At 38.1% G+C, this 19899-nt stretch overlaps 1 protein-coding gene across 1 annotated transcript in view; it reads right to left on the bottom strand.

The window, feature by feature from the left end:
* Positions 1–19899, bottom strand: part of Wnk (Wnk kinase) — an 834378-nt gene that overhangs the window by 67656 nt on the left and 746823 nt on the right. The window contains exon 29 of the mRNA XM_068226022.1: positions 6987–8855. Coding sequence (XP_068082123.1) covers positions 6987–8855 — 1869 coding nt within the window. The remainder of the gene's footprint in view (positions 1–6986; positions 8856–19899) is intronic.

Below are 19899 nucleotides of genomic sequence, written 5' to 3'. Positions count from 1 at the left end.
CCATTCTCGGACAAAACCAATATGATCACGAAATTTTAATCAACAACATATTATATGGATATTTTAGATACTTTAGAAATGTGTTTGAAAAAATAAATGTAAATATTAAATATTTTACTGATGATGGAATTTCAATTCCAAAAACCTTCAACAAATCGAATTGATTTGTGCTGATATAGACTGTGTTTTTATTGTCTGACTCATTGGCTGAATGGTCAGCATTGAGGGCTTTGGTTCAGAGGGTCCCGGGTTCGATTCCTGGCCGGGCAGGGATTTTAATCACATCTGATTAATTCTTCTGACCTGGAGACTGGGTGTTTGTCCCAGCACTTTCCTCTTCATATTCAGACAACGCACTATACTACCGAGCACCACAGAAACACGCAATAGTGATTACATCCCACCATGGTTGGCATCAGGAAGGGCATCTGGCTGTAAAATAGGCCGACATCCACTTGTGCGACACAGCTCACATCCGCGACCCCACGTCGGAAAAGTAGAAGAAGAAGAAGAAAACTATGTTTTTATTCTTTTACAGTAATTATAAATTCTTTGAGCAGAATGAATACTCCCCTGCCTATCTCATCTATCCTGTCTCTCCATAAACCTCCAGTTCAAGGAAAAAATTTCTGCATCCATAATACCATTCCTTAGCCTGTTACAATATCTGGTACGTATATATGCATTCAATTACTTAATTTTATTCCTTTCTCTACAATACTTCTACAGTTCAACACTAAGAACTGATTTGACTTCCAGCTTCCTATAGCCCTTCTAAACAAACCTCATACCTTATACGTACCACAGCGGTACATGTGAAGGCCATCTGAGTGCAGATCCCAAGCATCACTCTGCCGACTTCTTGACATTGTACTCTGTGTTGTTTGAGTCATCAGCCCATAGACTGGTTTGATGCAGCTCCCCATGCCACCCTATCCTGTGCTAACCTTTTCATTTCTACGTAACTATTGCATCCTACATCTGCTCTAATCTGCTTGTCATATTCATACCTTGGTCTACCCCTACCGTTCTTACCACCTACACTTCCTTCCAAAACCAACTGAACAAGTCCTGGGTGTCTTAAGATGTGTCCTATCATTCTATCTCTTCTTCTCGTCAAATTTAGCCAAATCGATCTCCTCTCACCAATTCGATTCAGATCTCTTCATTCGTGATTCGATATATCCATCTCACCTTCAGCATTCTTCTGTAACACCACATTTCAAAAGCTTCTATTCTCCTTCTTTCTGAGCTAGTTATCGCCCATGTTTCACTTCCATACAATGCCACGCTCCACACGAAAGTCTTCAAAAACATCTTTCTAATTCCGATATCAATGTTTGAAGTGAGGAAATTTCTTTTCTTAAGAAAGCTCTTCCTTGCTTGTGCTAGTCTGCATTTTATGTCCTCCTTACTTCTGCCATCGTTAGTTATTTTACTCCCCAAGTAACAATATTCATCTGCTTCCTTTAAGACTTCATTTCCTAATCTAATATTTCCTACATCACCTGCCTTCGTTCGAATGCACTCCATTACTTTTGTTTTGGACTTATTTATTTTCATCTTGTACTCCTTACCCAAGACTTCATTCATACCATTCAGAACTTCTCGAGATCTTCTGCAGTCTCAGATAAAATAAAAATATCATTGGCAAATCTCAAGGTTTTGATTTCCGCTCCTTGGACTGTGATTCCCTTTCCAAATTTCTCTTTGATTTCCTTTACTGCCTGTTCTATGTAAACATTGAAAAAGAGAGGGGACAAACTGCAGCCTTGCCTCACTCCTTTCTGGATTGCTGCTTCTTTTTCAAAGCCCTCGATTCTTATCACTGCAGATTGATTTTTATACAGATTGTAGATAATTCTTCATTCTCGGTATCTGATCCCTATCATCTTCAGAATCATAAATAGCTTGGTACAATCAACATTATCGAATGCCTTTTCTAGATCTACGAATGCCATGTACATGGGCTTGTCCCTCTTGATTCGATCCTCTAACATCAGACATAAAGTCAGGATTGCTTCTCGTGTTCCTACATTTCTTCTGAAGCCAAACTGATCTTCTCCCAACTCAGCTTCAACTTGTTTTTCCATTCTTCTGTAAATAATACGTGTTAAAATTTTGCAGGCATGAGATACTAAACTGATGGTGCGGTAGTTTTCACACCTGTCAGCATCGGCTTTCTTGGGAATAGGTATAACAACATTCTTCCGAAAATCGGATGGGACTTCTCCTGTCTCATACATCTTGCACACTAAATGAAATAACCTTGCCATGCTGGTTTCTCCTAAGGCAGTCAGTAATTCAGAGGGAATGTCATCAATTCCAGGTGCCTTGTTCCTACTGAGGTCACTCACAGCTCTGTCAAACTCTGACCTCAAAATTGGGTCTCCCATTTCATCAGCATTAACAGCCTCTTCATGTTCCAGAACCAAATTATCTACATCTTTACCTTGATACAACTGTTGGATATGCTCCTGCCATCTTTCTGCTTTGTCTTCTTTCCCTAGAAGTGGCTTTCCATCTGAGCTCTTAATATTCATACACCTGGATTTTCTTTCTCCAAAGGTTTCCTTGATTTTCCTGTATGCAGCATCTACCTTTCCCAGGATCATACAGCCTTCGACATCCTTGCACTTCTCCTTCAGCCATTCTTCCTTAGCTACCTTGCACTTTCTATCCACTTGATTCTTTAATCGCCTGTATTCTTTTCTGGCCTCTTCATTTCTAGCATTCTTGTATTTTTGTCGTTCATCAATCAGGTCTAGTATCTCCTGAGTTATCCACTGATTCTTAGTTGATCTTTTCTTCCTTCCTAACATTTCTTCAGCAGCCCTACTGACTTCATTTTTCATGACTCTCCACTCTCCCTCTATAGTGTTTCCTTCAGCCTTTTCATTTAGTCCTTGTGCAACATGTTCCTTGAAACAATCCCTAACACTCTTTTCTTTCAACTTGTCTAGATCCCATCTTTTTTGCATTCTTTCCTTTCTTCAATTTCTTCAACTTCAGATGACATTTCATGACCAACAAGTTGTGGTCAGAGTCCACGTCTGCTCCTGGGAAAGTTTTGCAATCCAACATCTGGTTTCTGAATCTCTGCCTAATCATAATGAAGTCAATTTGATACCTTCCAGTGTCTCCAGGTCTCGTCCACTTATACAGCCATCGTTTGTGGTGTTTGAACCAAGTATTGGCAAGGACTAAATTATGATCAGCGCAGAATTCAACCAGCCGACTTCCTCTTTCATTCCTTTGTCCCAATCCAAATTCTCCTACTGTACTACCGTCTCTTCCTTGGCCTACCACTGCATTCCAGTCTCCCATCACAATTAGATTCTCGTCACCTTTTACATATTGTATTAAATCTTCTATCTCCTCGTATATTCTTTTGATTTCTTCATCATCCGCTGAACTAGTAGGCATATAAACCTGCACTATTGTGGTGGGCATTGGTTTGGTGTCTATCTTGACGACAATAATTCTTTCACTATGCTGGTCGTAGTAGCTTACCCGCTGCCCTATTTTCTTATTCATTATTAAACCAACTCCTGCATTTCCCCTGTTTGATTTTGTGTTGATAAGTTGGTAGTCGCCTGACCAAAAATCTTGTTCTTCCTGCCAACGTACTTCACTTATACCAACTACATCTAACTTTAGCCTATCCTTCTCCCTTTTCAGATTCTCTAACCTACCACAACGATTCAAACTTCTAACATTCCACGCTCCGACTCGCAGAATGTCAGTATCCATCTTCTTGATGATTGCCCCCTCTCGTGTAGTCCCCACCCGGAGATCCGAATGGGGGACTAGTTTACCTCCAGAATATTTTACCCGGGAGGAAGCCATCATCAGTACATCATTCATACAGAGAGAGCTGCATGTCCTCGGGAGTTAGTTATGGCTGTAGTTTCCCGTTGCTTTCAGCCGTGTAGCAGTATCAACACAGCTAAGCCATGTTGAGTATTATTACAAGGCCGTATCAGTCAATCATCTACACTGCCGCCCTTGCAACTACCGAAAGGCTGCTACCCCCCTTTCGTTGAACCATTCGTTAGTCTGGTCTCTCAACAGATACCCATCCGATATGGTTGCACCTGCGGCTCATTGGGACACGCAAGCCTCCCCACCGCGGCAAGGTCACATGGTTCGCAGAGGAGGCTTTTTTGAAGTCAACAAATCCCAAGTACTGTTGAGATTGATATTCCATGGACTACTCTACTATGATTCGTGTGTGTGTGTGTGTGTGTGTGTGTGTGTGTGTGTGTGTGTGTGGTTTTTTTTTTTTTTTTTTCAAACAATGGTAACAGCATTTCAGCAGTAATCTTGTAGTCTGGAAGGCACTACAATCTAGGCTAGAACTTTTTTATTCAAACTAGGTGAAATGGTAGTTATGGGGAAGGTCTAAAAATGGATTCTCAAATATCTCCGTTGTTAGTGCCTTTGTGTAGTACACATTGACCTACGATGAAAAGTAATGGAAATATTTATGATTTTATATGTTGTTAATGTTAATCCTTTGTAACAAAGAGAGGAGGAACAGTTAATTTTGATTTTCCATGCCGCATACATTCTTGTCCCAGTAAAAAGGTTACAGGTACCGATACCTGAATGTTACCGATACATGAAGGTACCATCTGTCCCAGAGTGAGCCGTGAGCAATTGTCTGCATGATATGCAATCCAGGGAAATTACCTTGCCACGTGGAACAGCTTGTCTAAATGTTGATGGGGAGGAGCTGGGGAGTTTGTTAACTTTCTTTTTTTTATCTTGCCACTCCTCTGGATTATACATATTCTAATGACTATTCGTACTTGACACACTGGTTTCTATTAAGGGAGCCAAAACAGGAAATGTGAAATACCTCCATTAATATTAGTGGGTTTGAAAAGCTGTAAATAATTTTCCAATGTTTTATATTTCATGCGTTTGAACCATACAAGGAATGATAACTGAGATAGAGATTATTATGTTTTTCACAAATTTACAAATATCTCCAGAAATATAAGTTCTATCTAAATAGTGAAAATAACAAAAATTATTGAATATCCAATTGTCACTCTGTTATATCTGATAATTTTTACTGCAAGAGCTATAACAATGTAGATATTCACTAATTTAAGTTTTATTGTCAAGCCTATCAGTGGCGAGCAATAGTGGAAATATTTTTCAGTTTTTATAAGCTATAAAACTGCACTTTTCGATCAGGAAGAAATAATGATGACTAGTGAAAAGAGAAGACAAATGTGAAAGAACAATTGCTTGGAAAATAAGGGAAAAGGGAAATCAGAAAGGGTGGGGATCTGAAGTGTAGGCCTCAAATGCCATAATACAGCACAGATGTGTCAAGTCGACTCTCAGTAACTAGAAATTCCATAAAACTTGACATCTGCAGACGTTACCTTCTTTTTCATAACAGATAAAGAATGAAATTAGTAGCCTAATTTCATTTCCGTACTTGCAATGGACAAAGAAACTGGTTCACTGTAGAAGCAGGTCTTCGACAAGGAAGTGTATTATCCCCTCTGCTCTTCATCACAGTCATAGATGAAATCAAGAAGAGTATACAACAAAAAATGGGAAGCAAAGGGAAAAACGTCTTACTTTTCACAGACAACATAGTACTATGTTGAAATTGAAGAAATTGATGAAATTGAAGTACTGTACAATGACAAGTTACTGTATGGAATCGGGAGATAGAGGTATATGGTATGAAAATAAGTGTGGAGAAGTGTAAGACAGATGTGTTGATGAGAGATAACAGAGAAGGGAGAACATGGAAGACCATTAGAAGTTGTAAAAAGCTTCAAATATTTGGGGAGTATACTTACAGAAGTTGGGAAAATAAACAAATAAAATGGAAAGAGAATCCAACAAGTCAATAGGTTTTACCAATGTGCAAGAGGTATAGTGTGGAACTGGGATGTCCCAGAGAAATGTAAGAAAATTCTGTACTCAAATACACACCAATTTTGATATATATGGCGGGTACATGGATAGCAACAAAACGAAAGCAGAATCCAAGCAGCCGAGATGAAATTCCTTAGAGGAATAATTGGGAAGACACGAAGGGATAAAATTAGACACACAGGAATCAGAGAGAGAAATGGATTCACCAAAACACAAGACAAGATAGAGACCTGTAAGATGAAATGGTATGGACACATGATGAGAATGGAAGAGGATACAGTTCCAAAGCGAGTATTTACGGAGAAAATAGTAGGAGGAACACAACAGGGAAGGTCCAGAAAGATGTGGTTAGATATGGTGAAGGAGAGTATAGAGAAGATAGGAGTAAAAGTAGAAGAAAATGGACAGTATCTGGTTTTAAAAAACAAACTAACACATAAATGAGTAACAAATAAATAAAAAACTAACAGACTGCCATGCTGAGTGGTTCAGACAGTAGAGCACTGGTCTTCCGAGTGCAAACTGGCAGGATTGATTCCAGCTCAGTCTTGTGTATTTGAGGGGCACAGATACACCATCGTTGTTTTGGTAGATGTACTGGCATGCAAAAGAACTCCAGCAAATCAAAATTTCAGCACCTCGGTGTCTCCAAAAACTATAAACGTAGTTGGTGGGCCATAAAACCAATTACTCCCCCCATTTGCTCCTCTGAACAAGTTCTGTGTGTTTCTAGCATCAACCTAAACAAAAATTTACAATACAGTTGCACAGATTTGTGCACATAAAAGATAACAAAAACTATTGCATTCTAGATGTTCATATACAGAACTCTGTTGTCTACTCCCTGCAATGGTTGGCAATGTGGAATAATATCTTAGACCTAATGTAAGCAGTATCTGTAACAGTAGCACCAATGGAAAAACATATTATGAATAAATCAGTAATCACTCCTGAAGGCAAATATGATAAACTGATAATTTAAAGAAATAAGAAATATTTTATGAATCTAGCATCCTCAAAACTTAAAACCAAAAGCATGCTTACATTAACTACAGGAATGATGTAAGTAATCTTACCCTTGAAGATTGTTGAGAGTTTCCTTCAGTTGCCGATTGCTGGGTTCCAGTTGAATAACCAAAATGAAAATCTGCGGCCATAGAATTTACAGAGGGTTCTTGCAATTGTGAAGCTTCTGGGAATTCCAACAGTAGTTTCTGGACTTTACCACCTTCATTCTTATAATTATGCTTGTTAAAGTCATCCAAAGTACCGCACTGCGATGTGTGACCATTTAATATTGAAACAATAGATTCATGGTCAGTTGGTGGCGGTGTTGCTGTAATAACACGATTATAGGATATATCAGCATCGTCGTTACAACCATCATCACTACTCTCAAACTCCAAGTTTGTATCTTCATATTCTTCATCAGAGACATGTTCATTGTTAAATACAAATGGGCTTGCTGGAAGAGGCTCGCCTGCATGAATAGTGTGATATGGACCATGTAAAACTCTTGGCACACAAGGACATTTTCTGCCAGTGGTTTGCATTCTCAAACCACACTCAGCATTTCTTTCTGAGTCATCTATACTGAGTGGAATATTGCACAGACTTCTAGCATGCTTTATAGGAGGTGAGAATGTGTGTGGAGTGGTCTCCAGGGACAGAAGTGATTTGTATCTTCCAGCATAGGTATCCTTTCCACTATCTAGGTCATAAAGATCTCCAGGATTTTCATCTGGCAATGGTCTACTTTTCTGCTTAAACAAAGTCTTCCTGGAATCCCTTTCTCTAGTAAACAGAGCGTACTCTCCAGGTGGAACTGGCAATTTTCTCCTAACAGAAGGTTTGGCTATGTGCTGTGATTGACTGACAGTTGCAGATGCCACAGAAAGATTACTCTGGCTGTAGAAAACCTTTCGATTTATGTTGGACAAGTTATAATAATCACATACCGTATTAAATTTTTGGTTTTGAGCCTGCTGTGAAATAGGAGGGAAATTGGGAAAAGTTACTGATGTTTCATTATCTGCCATACACCCAATGTAATCTAAGCCAGGCATGGACCCAGTGCTACTTTGCCTCTGAAGCCCTCCCAGTCTTTGGTAATGCAGAGTATCTTTAAATGATGTAGCCGAAGAATGCATCTTCTTTCTAATAAAGTCTGAGTGATATAACGGATTTATGGAGCCAACGCCTATCTTGTCAGCTTCATATTTCTTCCTCATGAGATATGGCCTATTTTCTTCTTGAGATGGATTAATTCTTAGGTCCACAAGAGATGAATGATGATCACGAGCCATGTAGTCAGTACTTTTATTCTGGAGGCCAGAATAAATTCTACCCAATTTGTTCGGTTCATACCTGTCCTGAAAGTGGGGACCAAAATTAAGACTATGTGCACGTCTCAACAAGGCCTGTTCACTTGGCGAACACTTACGGCACTGCCAAGCATTATTCGAAGTCCTGTCTGCATGCAGGTGTGGAACAGTATGCGACCAAACCATATGTGTACCTTGCAATAATTCAGAGTCCACTGGATGCTCCCGATTATTACCGGATCCAAGAGTATTTTGCTTGCCACTGTTTCCTTGCACAAAGCTCAGAGTTTCAGCATCTTTCCTGAGCTCCGTCAGAAACTGGATTCCACCATCAAGAGGACGATCTAAATGAGGACAATTTGACAAAGTGGTACCGACACCAAAGGAGGTTGGAAATTTCTGATTTATACTTCTAGCTACATTATCTCCGGGATGGTAATTTTCAGACATCGGTGATGAACATCTTAAATGAAAATTAGCCTCCTTATTCAAACGTGAATCTTGCTGGGGTAAATGCATCTCACTTTTCTTCAATAACATTTCTTCACCTGATGCCAGTGGAAAAATCTTATGGCAAGCAAACTCTGTCCCAGATGCAAGAAGCAGATCACCTAGGTGCTCCTAAATATGATAAGAGGATTCAGGGTGGAAGGAGGGAAAAAATAAACAAAAAATAATTAAAATAAACCAAAATATATTTCACTACTTCAAAACAAATGAAACACACACAACTTAAAAACAAAAGAAAATATCGGCAACCACAACTCAACGTACAGCACTGCAGAGTACAGCAAATGACAAGGTAATGAGCAAAATACAGTAGAGCTGTACGGAAATAATGCCTTTGTTACTGTAAATTACTACATGCTTCACTGAATGGTCAGGTCACTGAAGTACTCAACAGACAAATTATTCTCTGATAGTATACAGGAAAATGCAGGCAGACGACAAGGTAGTACTTTGTATGAAACCTCATACATACAAATACTGCAAAAGAAGTATTTGGGAAAGATCCAAGGAGGGAAGGGGATTTTGTTCAGTAGTCCTCTTGATGCCAAAGTTAACAGGTTGTGTTATGCTATAGTGCACCAGGTGAACCGAACATGTCTTTGGACACTCCTGGCACTAAAAGTCATATGCTGAATATAAATACTTAGAAGTTTATTCTTTAAAATAAAATTAGAGTAACATGTTTCGTCCCCCTTGCACACACATTCAGCCTTATAATGTACGAAAGTTAAAAGGTAACGATACAAGCATATCAAAAATATTAGAATATATGTTCTCAATAAAAATTACAATCTAAGATAATATATTTAAATGCTTTTTCTGTTTGTTTTATTGAGTCACATTTGGCAACATGTAATCAAAATTCTTCACTTATAAGCTTGTCGTTGACTGAACTGTGATGAAATGTCATGTTTTCTAGAACTGATGAGTTATTAGTAAAATGGTGAAAGACTAATTGATGTACAGACTTAGTTTTGTTTCTACTGCTTATAGTAAGTACATTAATTAATTAATTAATTAATTAATTTATTAATTCATTCTTCTTCTTCTTTTATGACCACATACGATCACGTTAGTCAGTCCGTCGTTCAGGTCTCTTTGAAGGGATTGTTCAGGCTTTGCGGTCCTCCCAGTACTTCTTCAGACGCTCCGATCTTTGTGCCCTTTCCTCGGTTGAAAATATGCGTGTTGTTGGTTTATTTTGTGTAAGGGTAAAGCAGAGATTTGTACTCTTGAGTTTTGTATTCAATTTTATCTTATCTGTGGTGCCTTCTGTTGTAAGGCCTATTTCCTTCAGGTCGTCTCTTACTTCTCTGATCCATTTACATCCTGTAGCGGTATTTTTTGAGATGAGATTGTGTTGTACTAGTTGTTTCAGAAGTCTCGAATCCTGCATCCTCATGATATGTCCAAAGAATCCCAGTCTCCTCTTACGCATAGTATCTGTAATGGGTTCTAGCTCTTTGTACATGACTTTGTTAGGTATTAACCGCCACTGTCCATCTTTCTGGTATTTTTTGTTGATGCAGGTTCTTCCAATCCTCCTTTCAATTTTCTGAAGTCTGTCAGTCTTTGATTGTTTATTCAGGTAAAAAAGTGTTTCTGCTGCATATGTAGCTTCCGCTTTTATAATTGTGTTGTAGTGTTTAATTTTTGTATTTATTGATAGACATTTCTTTCTGTAGATATCCCATGTTAATTTTTGTGCTTTAGCTAATCTATTTGTTCTTGTTTGGATTGAGATTTTTTCATTTAGGTTATGTGTTATTACTTCTCCAAGATATTTAAATTGAGTTGCTATTTTGATTTTATTGCCATTTATGGTAACTTCTTTTAGTTGTGTTGGTTTTTGGGGCATAATTTCTGTTTTTTTTCAAATTATATTTTGAGGCCAATTTTATTTGCAATGTTTTGAAGTTCTGATATCTGGGTTTTTGCTTCTTTTATGTCCACTGATAGTAATGTTAAATTATTCTATTAAATTCTATTCTATTCTATTGATAAATAAACCAATTGTATAAACTTGAAGATCTTGTGTGTAGTATTAGACTTTTTTACACAGGGGGAACTTTTCTCATATGAGAACCACCTGGGCAAAATCTGAGGAGGGAAAAAATTTCAGCAGTCCTCTTGATCGTAATTTATGAGCTTCATATCCGTATTGATGATTCACACAAATGCAAACAGGAGAAGAACTCCACCTAATCAATACTTGTTTATTATTGTTATTAAAAATACAGGACCGGTTTTGACCCTAGCGGGTCATCCTCAGCTGGACATACATGTAACACATCGTACAACTGCAAACATTACCATATATTAATGTACGATGTGTTATATTCATTTGTCATTTGTAAAGAGAAACATTTTATTCCCATAATCATTCGTGAGGCGATAGAAATTGCTAAACGCCCGAATAATTTCAACAAAGGTGACGGCCATATACTGAGTAGATCATGGCTACCCTCCATAGTTAAACTCGTCAACATCTTTCTCGGTGACTCTGGAGGCCCTGGAATGAACTATATTTCTAACAGGGTCTATCTATCTTGAGTCTGGTTGCTATGGAGTGACAGTTGCTATTTTGCTTTGTTGTTGCTCTGAAGACAATTCTGGTCACAGGATCGAAACGCGTCAGCTGGTTATTTAATATTACACGACCTAATATCCCCAAACAATTATCATAATGTCATTTAGTGGTCATGAAAGTCTACGTATTAAATTGTTTTTAATATTGTGTTTTACCTATGTTACTTGTGTTTTTGTGTATATTTTAACTATCATTCAAGATCATGGCTGAAGATGTTTTCCATGTAAAACGAAACATGTAACAACAAAAATTTAAAAAAAAAAAAAATTAATGTTATTGTAATTGTAAATGTAAGATTTTAAAGTGGTGGAAAGGTGAAACTTCCCAAAAGTACAAGTTGGAATCTGTTATATATTCCAATACTTAAGATTATATCTAAAATTATATATACAAGAATTCATGAATGACTTCACCAGGAACTGGGAGGATATCAGGGAGGATTTCGACCAGGACAAAGCTGTCCTGTTCAAATCATCAGTCTTAAATGGATCATGAAACACCATAGAGTTCAGAATAAGATATTAATCATCACTTATGTTGATTTAAAAAAAGCTTATGACAGTATTCATCGAGAGTTACTACTGAAAGTCCTTAATGAATTTGGTTTACACCAAAAACTCATCAATCTTATTGGAATCACTCTTAATAATACTAACTCGAAAATCAACTTTAGAGGTGAATTGTCCGAGCCATTTGAAATCCACACTGGACTTCGACAGCGAGATGGACTCTCGCTATTATTGTTTAACTGTGCCCTGGAGAAAGTCATGCGAGAATGGGTAAAGAAATGTCATTCAAACATCAAGATAGGCAGACATATTACACTTAATTGCCTAGCATTCGCAGAAGATTTTGCATTAGTAGCAAGAAGTGTGGAAGAAGCCAAATTTCAAATTGAAGAACTTGACAAAATTGCTGCAAAAATCGGACTGCAAATCTCGCTTGCAAACACTGAAATGATGCCGACCTTCAGAAATGAAACACCAGCCATTCACCTCGAAAATGGCAAACAAATTAAGATCGTGAATAAGTTCAAATATCTTGGGGAAATTATAACCTGGAACACAAAAGAGAAAACATCGATCGACAGCAGAACATTTAAACTGAAAACTGCACAGCCAACTTATTAAAAAAAAATCTCTCTCCATGAATGCTAAATTTTGACTTTTCAATACAGTTGTAAAACCTAAAGCAACTAATGCTAGTGAAACACTCCTCAAGTTGAACACTAAATCAACAATCAATAAACTGCAGAAAGTAGCTATAAGAATCATCAGGACAGTCATCAATAAGAAACACCAAGTTGATGGCCAGTGGAGATTATTACCTAATGAAGTGGTATATCATGAAAGCGAATCAATAATAGATACAATGCGGAAAAGGAGAATTGCCTTTTCTTTGCCATATATTCAGACTGCCAGAAACTTGACTAGTTATTTAGTTACTTCTGGAAGAACAAAACAAAGAACACTTGGTTCACAGAGATCATAAATGATTTAGAAGAATTAAATTTATCAATGCTCCAAATTGAAGGAAAGAAGATAATTCCAAGGAATAAACACTTGCTATTCAAACTCATAACATTTGTTGAACAAAGGAAGTACACCATTACTGACAACCAAAGGGCAGCCAGGTCTGAAAGAATGACGAAGTTTTGGGAGCAGAAGAAGAAGCTGAAAAGCTGACTCTGTTTAATACTATCAGACTTTAATGTATATGACTGATTAAATTTATGTAAAAAAAAAAAAAAAAAGTTATACGAATAGTCAACAGATGACATAAGTTGCACTACTTCCAAAACTTTTAAAGCTGGATGGTGGTGTTACAATTATATTAGGCACATTTCTTTGCGAGTTATCAGCTGAGTTCATTGACCGTGCACGATTGCAGAATATTGTGGTTCACATTTTCTGTTTTTATCCTGCTTTTTTTTTGGCAAAACAGTTCAAAGAAAACTAATCATAAGTGCTGAGTTAGTCAATGAAAGTGGCAGCGAAGTATCAGAATGGTCATTTAGAGAGAGTGAAGGTCAATCTCCCAAGATTTCTTCCGACAGTGGTAGTGAATGCAAGAGCGGCAGAAGCGGCTGTGCAGGCGATAGTGTATAAATGTACCTGGACTTCCCTGGATAGACGTGCATAATTTTGATCCTGGCCCATCAACTACGAATTCAATATGTAATATTCAGCAGGGGCCTATATTAGCATCACATTTTGATAAAGATACTGATCCACTAGAGAATTTTTTTCTTTGGTGATGAGATTTTTTTAGATAATTAAGAATTAAACTTGTATTCAGAGAAACACAAATAAGAAGAAAGCAACACCCCAGACTAAAAGGGCAAGAGTGGCATGAATGTCTACACCAAGTGTTTCAGGCAAGATAGCACTTATTGGTGTGGTGGTGGTGGTGGTTCTTCTTCTTCTTCTTCTTCTTCTTCTTCATATTATTATTATTATTATTATTATTATTATGCTGCCTCTTTCATACGGTCTTCTTTCAGTGAACAATTATTATGGTGATAACAAAATTGAGAACTGTACATAGCTTATTTTCAGGATTATTATTATTATTATTATTATTATTATTATTATTATTATTATTATTATTATTATTATTATTTCTTCTCTCTTTTGTTGTATTTAGTCAGTGATCTGTGATTATAGCTAAAAAAAAACTTAAATAACAATTTCACAAACTACATTATACTTTTGCAAAATAATGAAACTTCATTCCTAGAGTAGATCAGTGCTGAAATTCAGCAAAATTCGAAATATATTTTGTGTTTATACATGAATGCAGAACTGATAATGATGTTTGTTGTTTAAAGGGGCCTAACAGCTATGTCATCGACCCCTAATGGTATAAGGTGAACAAAATTAAAATTATAATTTCAAAATTTATCCACCAAAAGAATCTGAAACAAATAATGATGAAAAAATGATCGTGAAACAAAAATATAAGATTCACAATGCCTTAATTACTGGGATGATACTTATTATCTAAAGGGGTCCAAAATCCAGGTCACTGGCCCCTCATAATGGTACTAATCACTGGTAAACAGAACCATTGTGTTCCTTCTAAAGTGGTACTAATCACAGGTAACGTAGACTCACGGTGTTTCTCGCATGGTAGTACTAATCACAGGTAATGTAATGAATTTTGTTATCACCGTAATAATTGTTCCACCGGACGAGTTGGCCATGTGGTTAGGGGCGCGGGGCTGTGAGCTTGCATCCGGGAGATAGAGGGTTCGAATCCCACTGTTGGCAGTCCTGAAGATGGTTTTCCGTGGTTTCCCATTTTCACACCTTAATTAAGGCTACGGCCACTTCCTTCCAACTCCTAGGCCTTCCCTGTCCCATCGTCGCCATAAGACCTATCTGTGTCAGTGCGACATAAAGCCACTAGCAAAAAAAAAAAAAATGTTCCTGAATAAATACCACTTGAGAGACAGCACAGTAATAATAATAATAATAATAATAATAATAATAATAATCATCATCATCATCATTTTACAGTTCCAGTTTCCCAGGTACTGTTGGCGAGCCTCTTCCATTCTGTCTTATTGAGGTACGTTCTGTTGTTTATGACGTCCTCCAGTGTCCTTCCCCATTCTGCAATGTCCATTTTTATGATGTCCATGCAGTGAGTTCTTGCTCTTCCCACCATCCATTTCCCTACCACATGTCTCTCCAAGTTAACATATGCTGTCCTTGTTGGCTCCATCCTCAATACATGCCAAAACCACCTCAGTCTGGACATGCTGACCCGATCTAACAATGATGTAACAATCCCAGCGTCCTTACTAAGCATTCCTTAACTTGTCCAGTCTGGTTTTTTGAATTGTGGACCTAAGGAACTTCATCTCAGATGCCTGCAACCTTGATGAGTTTTTCTTAGTGAGAGTGCAGGTTACAATGCCATAGGTTCAGATTGGTAAGAAGTACTGATTGAACATCACCAGCTTTGATTTTGTTGGTACTTTGGGATCCCAGAGGAGTGTTCGTACTTGCTGGTAAAAGTGAGAGCTCTTCTGCACTCTATTTGCCACCTCCTTTGTGGCTAGTGTATCTCGAGATATTACACTGCTGAGGTATGTAAGGCTTTCCACACTTTCTAGAGGATGGTTTCCAGCATGATGTTCGCTGCTCATTCCTCTCTGTTTATTGCCATTACTACTGTTTCGAGTTCGCTTATCTTCAGATTGAACTCCTGGAACTTAACCTTCCATTCATTGAGTCTCGACTGTACTCGTTCCTCAGTTTCTCCCCAGATCATGGCATAATCAGCGAAGGCCATTGCATTTAGTTCACCAGAGGTTTTCTTGTTGTTCTTCATTATGTCATCCATGATGGTGATAAGCAATAATGGAAATAGTGCACTGCCTTGCTGGACTCCACTTTCGGTCTTGAACCAGGATGAATGTCCGTCACCCAATCGCACACAGTTGGTACAGTTCTCATACAGCATCTGAATTTTCCTCACCAGTCCCTCTGGCACATTTATTTTTCTCAGGCATTCCCATATCTTCTCTCTTGCAGTGCTGTCATGTGCCTTCTCAATGTCAAGGAAAACCATAAACAGATCTTTGTCTTTTCCTCAATATTTTTCCATTAACATACGGACACTGAAGATTAGGTCTGTTGTGGACCTGTTAGGCCTGAAGCCATACTGTTCCTCTTCAAACTAGCGCTCTAGGATGACATGCAATCTGCTCTCTAAGATTTTTCTTCTGTCCTGCAGTCTTACAACTTGAGCCTGCTTGCGGATTTCCTCAGTACGGACTCTGTCCCTCTGTGTTCTACCAATCATGCTACGGACAAATTTCATTTCTGCTGCCTGGATTCTACTAACATCTCTATTTCTTATGGTCCATGTTTTGCAACCATAGGTCAGGATTGGTATGTAACCGGTTTCATATATGACTCTCTTACATTTTGTTGATATTTTCTTGTTCCATATTATGTCTATTTTATATAAGTTGCTACCTGCCTGAATTCTGTGAGAAATTTCCTTGTCTATAGAACCAGTATCAGAGATAATACTTCCAAGATATTTGAATTGATGGTTCATCTGTAGCTGTTTCCCCTCCATTTCAATGTGTCCCTCTGGTTGTCTGTATCTTTTCATGACCATAACTTCACTTTTCTCTTTGCTGAAGAGTCCATATTCTTTAGCAGCTTCTGTCCAGGAGTTCATTTGTTCTTGAAGGTCTTCAGAGTTTCCCCACAAACATATATCGTCAGCGAACAAGATAACTTTCATTTTCTTACTTCCAATGGTTTGGTGAACTTTTCTCTGAATCTCGTTCATCACAGTGATGAAAAGAAGAGACAAAACACCACCCTGTCTTAACCAGATTTTATATCAAGGGTTTCAGTCATTCCTACAGGTGTTTTGACTTTACATTGGGTATCTTCATACAAATTCTTGATCATGTGTATCATGCCATCCTGTATTCCAATTTTCTTGAGTGTTTCCCACACCTTCTCTCTGTTCACAGCATAAAATGCTTTCTTGATATCCAGAAAGGCTAACCACAAATCTTGGTTGTGTTCATAGTATATTTCTATTAACTGACCGACAGTAAAGATTAAATCAGTTGTCTCCCCTTCCTGAATCCATACTGTTCTTCAAAGAGGTTCTCTTCAATAAGGGGTCTGATTTTACACTCTATGATTCTTTCATAAAGTTTACCAACTTGAGAAGTTAAAGTGATGCCTCTATAGTTGAAACATTTCTTTCTATCTCCTTTCTTGAAAATTGGAATTATGATGCCTGTTTTCCAATCAACTCCTACAAGTTGATCTTTCATCCGTCTTTGCTAGTACTGTTTTGATGTTTTCTTGGAACTCTATTATTCTATCATTGTCCTTCAGCTTCCAAGTCTCGAGTTTCTTTACCTAGTGGTTCTTACTTCTTTTAACTTACCCCTTCTTTCCAGATCTTATGAAAGAGTCTGTAGATCCAATGTTTTCCAGAAATGCCCATAGTCTTGATCATTTCTCCATTAATTTCATCAGCACCAACTGATTTTCCGGTTTTGATGTATTTCCAGGCATATTCTACATCACTCCATGTTAAGTCTAACCCGTTGTCAGGGTCAGACTTGTATGAGATAGTACTGTTTTTTTGTGTATGCTGCATGCATTCACATTTGGCAATTCATCAAAGTAAGTCCTCCAAGTCTCTTTGATCTTATCTTTAGTGATCAGATTTTCATTATCACCTCTTAGGTATTTGGAGTGTTATCTCTTTTTCTACTTTTCATCGTCCCATATAACATTTTCTTATTACCATTAACATCCTCTTTCAATTCATCACTCCACTTGTTCAACCACTTCTCTCGTTCTTCTGTAACAACTTGTCTTGCTTGTGTTTTAGCAACCCTGTATAGTTCCTTATTATAGTCAGTCCAGTCCTTGAAATATTATCTAAACATGTTGTTCTTGTCCAGGACAGCAGTTCTTGTTCTGTCATTCCACCATGGAGTTTCCTTCCATCTTCTTGTGCCACTAGTTCGTCCACATACCTTCTCAGTTATCGTTACTAGATTTTCTTTCAGATCCTTCCATTCCTCCTCAACTGTTCTTTCAACTGTCTTTGGTAGTACTGTTTTGTCCGGCTCGCTGGCTGAATGGTCAGCATACTGGCCTTCGGTTCAGAGGATCCTGGGTTCGATTCCTGGCAGGGTCGGAGATTTTAACCTTAATTAGTTAATTCCAATGTCTCGGGGACTGGGTGTGTGTGGTGTTTTCAGCATTAGAAATCATCCTAGATAGGGCCCTCATCTTCACAGACATGCAGGTTGCCTAATAGGCCGTCTACGAGAAAAAGACCCGCACCAGGAGGTCTCTCCGGAGGCCATACGCCATTATTATTATTATTATTAGTACTATTTTGATGTTTTCTTGCAACTCTATTATTCTACCATTGTCCTTCAGCTTCCAAGTCTTGAGTTCCTTTACCTGTGTAATTCTTAATTCATTTAACTTGTTAAACTTGAAGTATCCAATGAGGAGTCTATGATCACTTTCCAGGAAGACACTAGGAATCACTTTTATGTCTAACAGTCTATTTTGTAATTGTTTCTTGATCAAAAAGTAGTCTATACGAGATTCACCTTTTCCATCCCATTCATATCTTGTGACCTAAAAGTGGTAGCGCCCTACCCTAGGCACTCCAGTATATAACACACAACTTCATGAAGAAATACATATTAATTGTACCTTAAAATCCTTTTAGAAGAAAGATGTGTTTATTACCAATGCCAGGGACCCACCAACCCGCCCAAAAATATATGTTTACTTCTATAACAGAACAAAAGTTTTCATGCGCCATCGACCAATAGCTGGCGAGCTACGAGCAAGGCCACTGGCCGACATGACGTCATTCCCATAATTCATAACTCGCTGGTTCCATTACCAACTCCCGCAGAATAAAAACGCAGCAAGAAACACACAAAGAAAAATATGTAATTTAGTAGCTGTAACATATCTTTCCAAATCCAAGCCAAGCTCTGTCATGAGAACAGTGGCTCCCTTTGGGGGCCACACTCCCTTAAAGAGGCTCTTAACTATCACCGTGGCGCATACTGCCCGCACAGCAGGAAAAAATAGTAATTTAGTAGCTGTAACCTATCATTGCAAATCCAGGCCAAGCTCTGTCATGAGAACACTCCCTTCAAGAGGCTCTTAACTATCACCGCGGCGCACACTGCCCGCACGGCAAGAAAAAAGTAATTTGGTGGTTGTAACCTAAAACAAATTTCGCAACAGTCCGCTGGATATTTCCTTAACAGTTGGCAACAATTCGGAGATCGCTGGCTTATCGTAAAGGACGCTTCTATCGGCAATCCCGTGAACTAAAAATAAAAGAGCATCACCGGCCGCAGAGCTTCCGTGTACAGCAAGCAGAGTGAGTGGAGTGCCTACACTAGGGATATGCCCCTAATGGCTTTTTTGTTTTTGATACCATGAATTCCCAATTTAAGGTTGTTCCTCAGACCGAGATAAAGGAGTCTAGTTCCTTCGGCATTTTGTTGACCCCATCCATGTGCTCCTAGAATACTTTCATATCCATTTCTCACAGTCCCTATTTGAGCATTCATATCCCCTAAGATAATCGTTCCATCTCCTCTTATTCTTTCCTCTATGTATTCTTCAAAATGTTCTTTTTTCTTCATCTTCACAACCAGTCTGTGGTGCATAGCAATGAATGATGTTGATGTTCGGGGAAGAATCCAATTTTAGCATTATGTGAAGAATCCAATCAGAAACATATTTTACTTCTACTACACGATCTTTCATTTGATGATCCATAACAACACCAACTCCATTTTTTGTTTGATCTCCATCTGACCAGAACAGATGATATCCCTCTCTGAGTTCCTTTGATCCTTTTCTCTTCCATGTGGTTTCACTGAGTCCCAGTATGTTTATGTTCCTCGTTTTCATTAAGTCTACACATTCCTCTATTTTGCCAGTTAGTGTCAGAATGTTAAGCGTGGCAATTTTTATTACAGTCTCATATCGAGTTTTGTGTGTTCTCCTCTTTGGTTGT

Source organism: Anabrus simplex, chromosome 2 (assembly GCF_040414725.1).
Source record: "Anabrus simplex isolate iqAnaSimp1 chromosome 2, ASM4041472v1, whole genome shotgun sequence".
In the NCBI taxonomy this organism is placed as follows: Eukaryota; Metazoa; Arthropoda; class Insecta; order Orthoptera; family Tettigoniidae; genus Anabrus; species Anabrus simplex.
The sequence above is the reverse complement of the archived record's forward strand: the minus strand, read 5'-3'. Positions and strand labels throughout refer to the sequence as shown.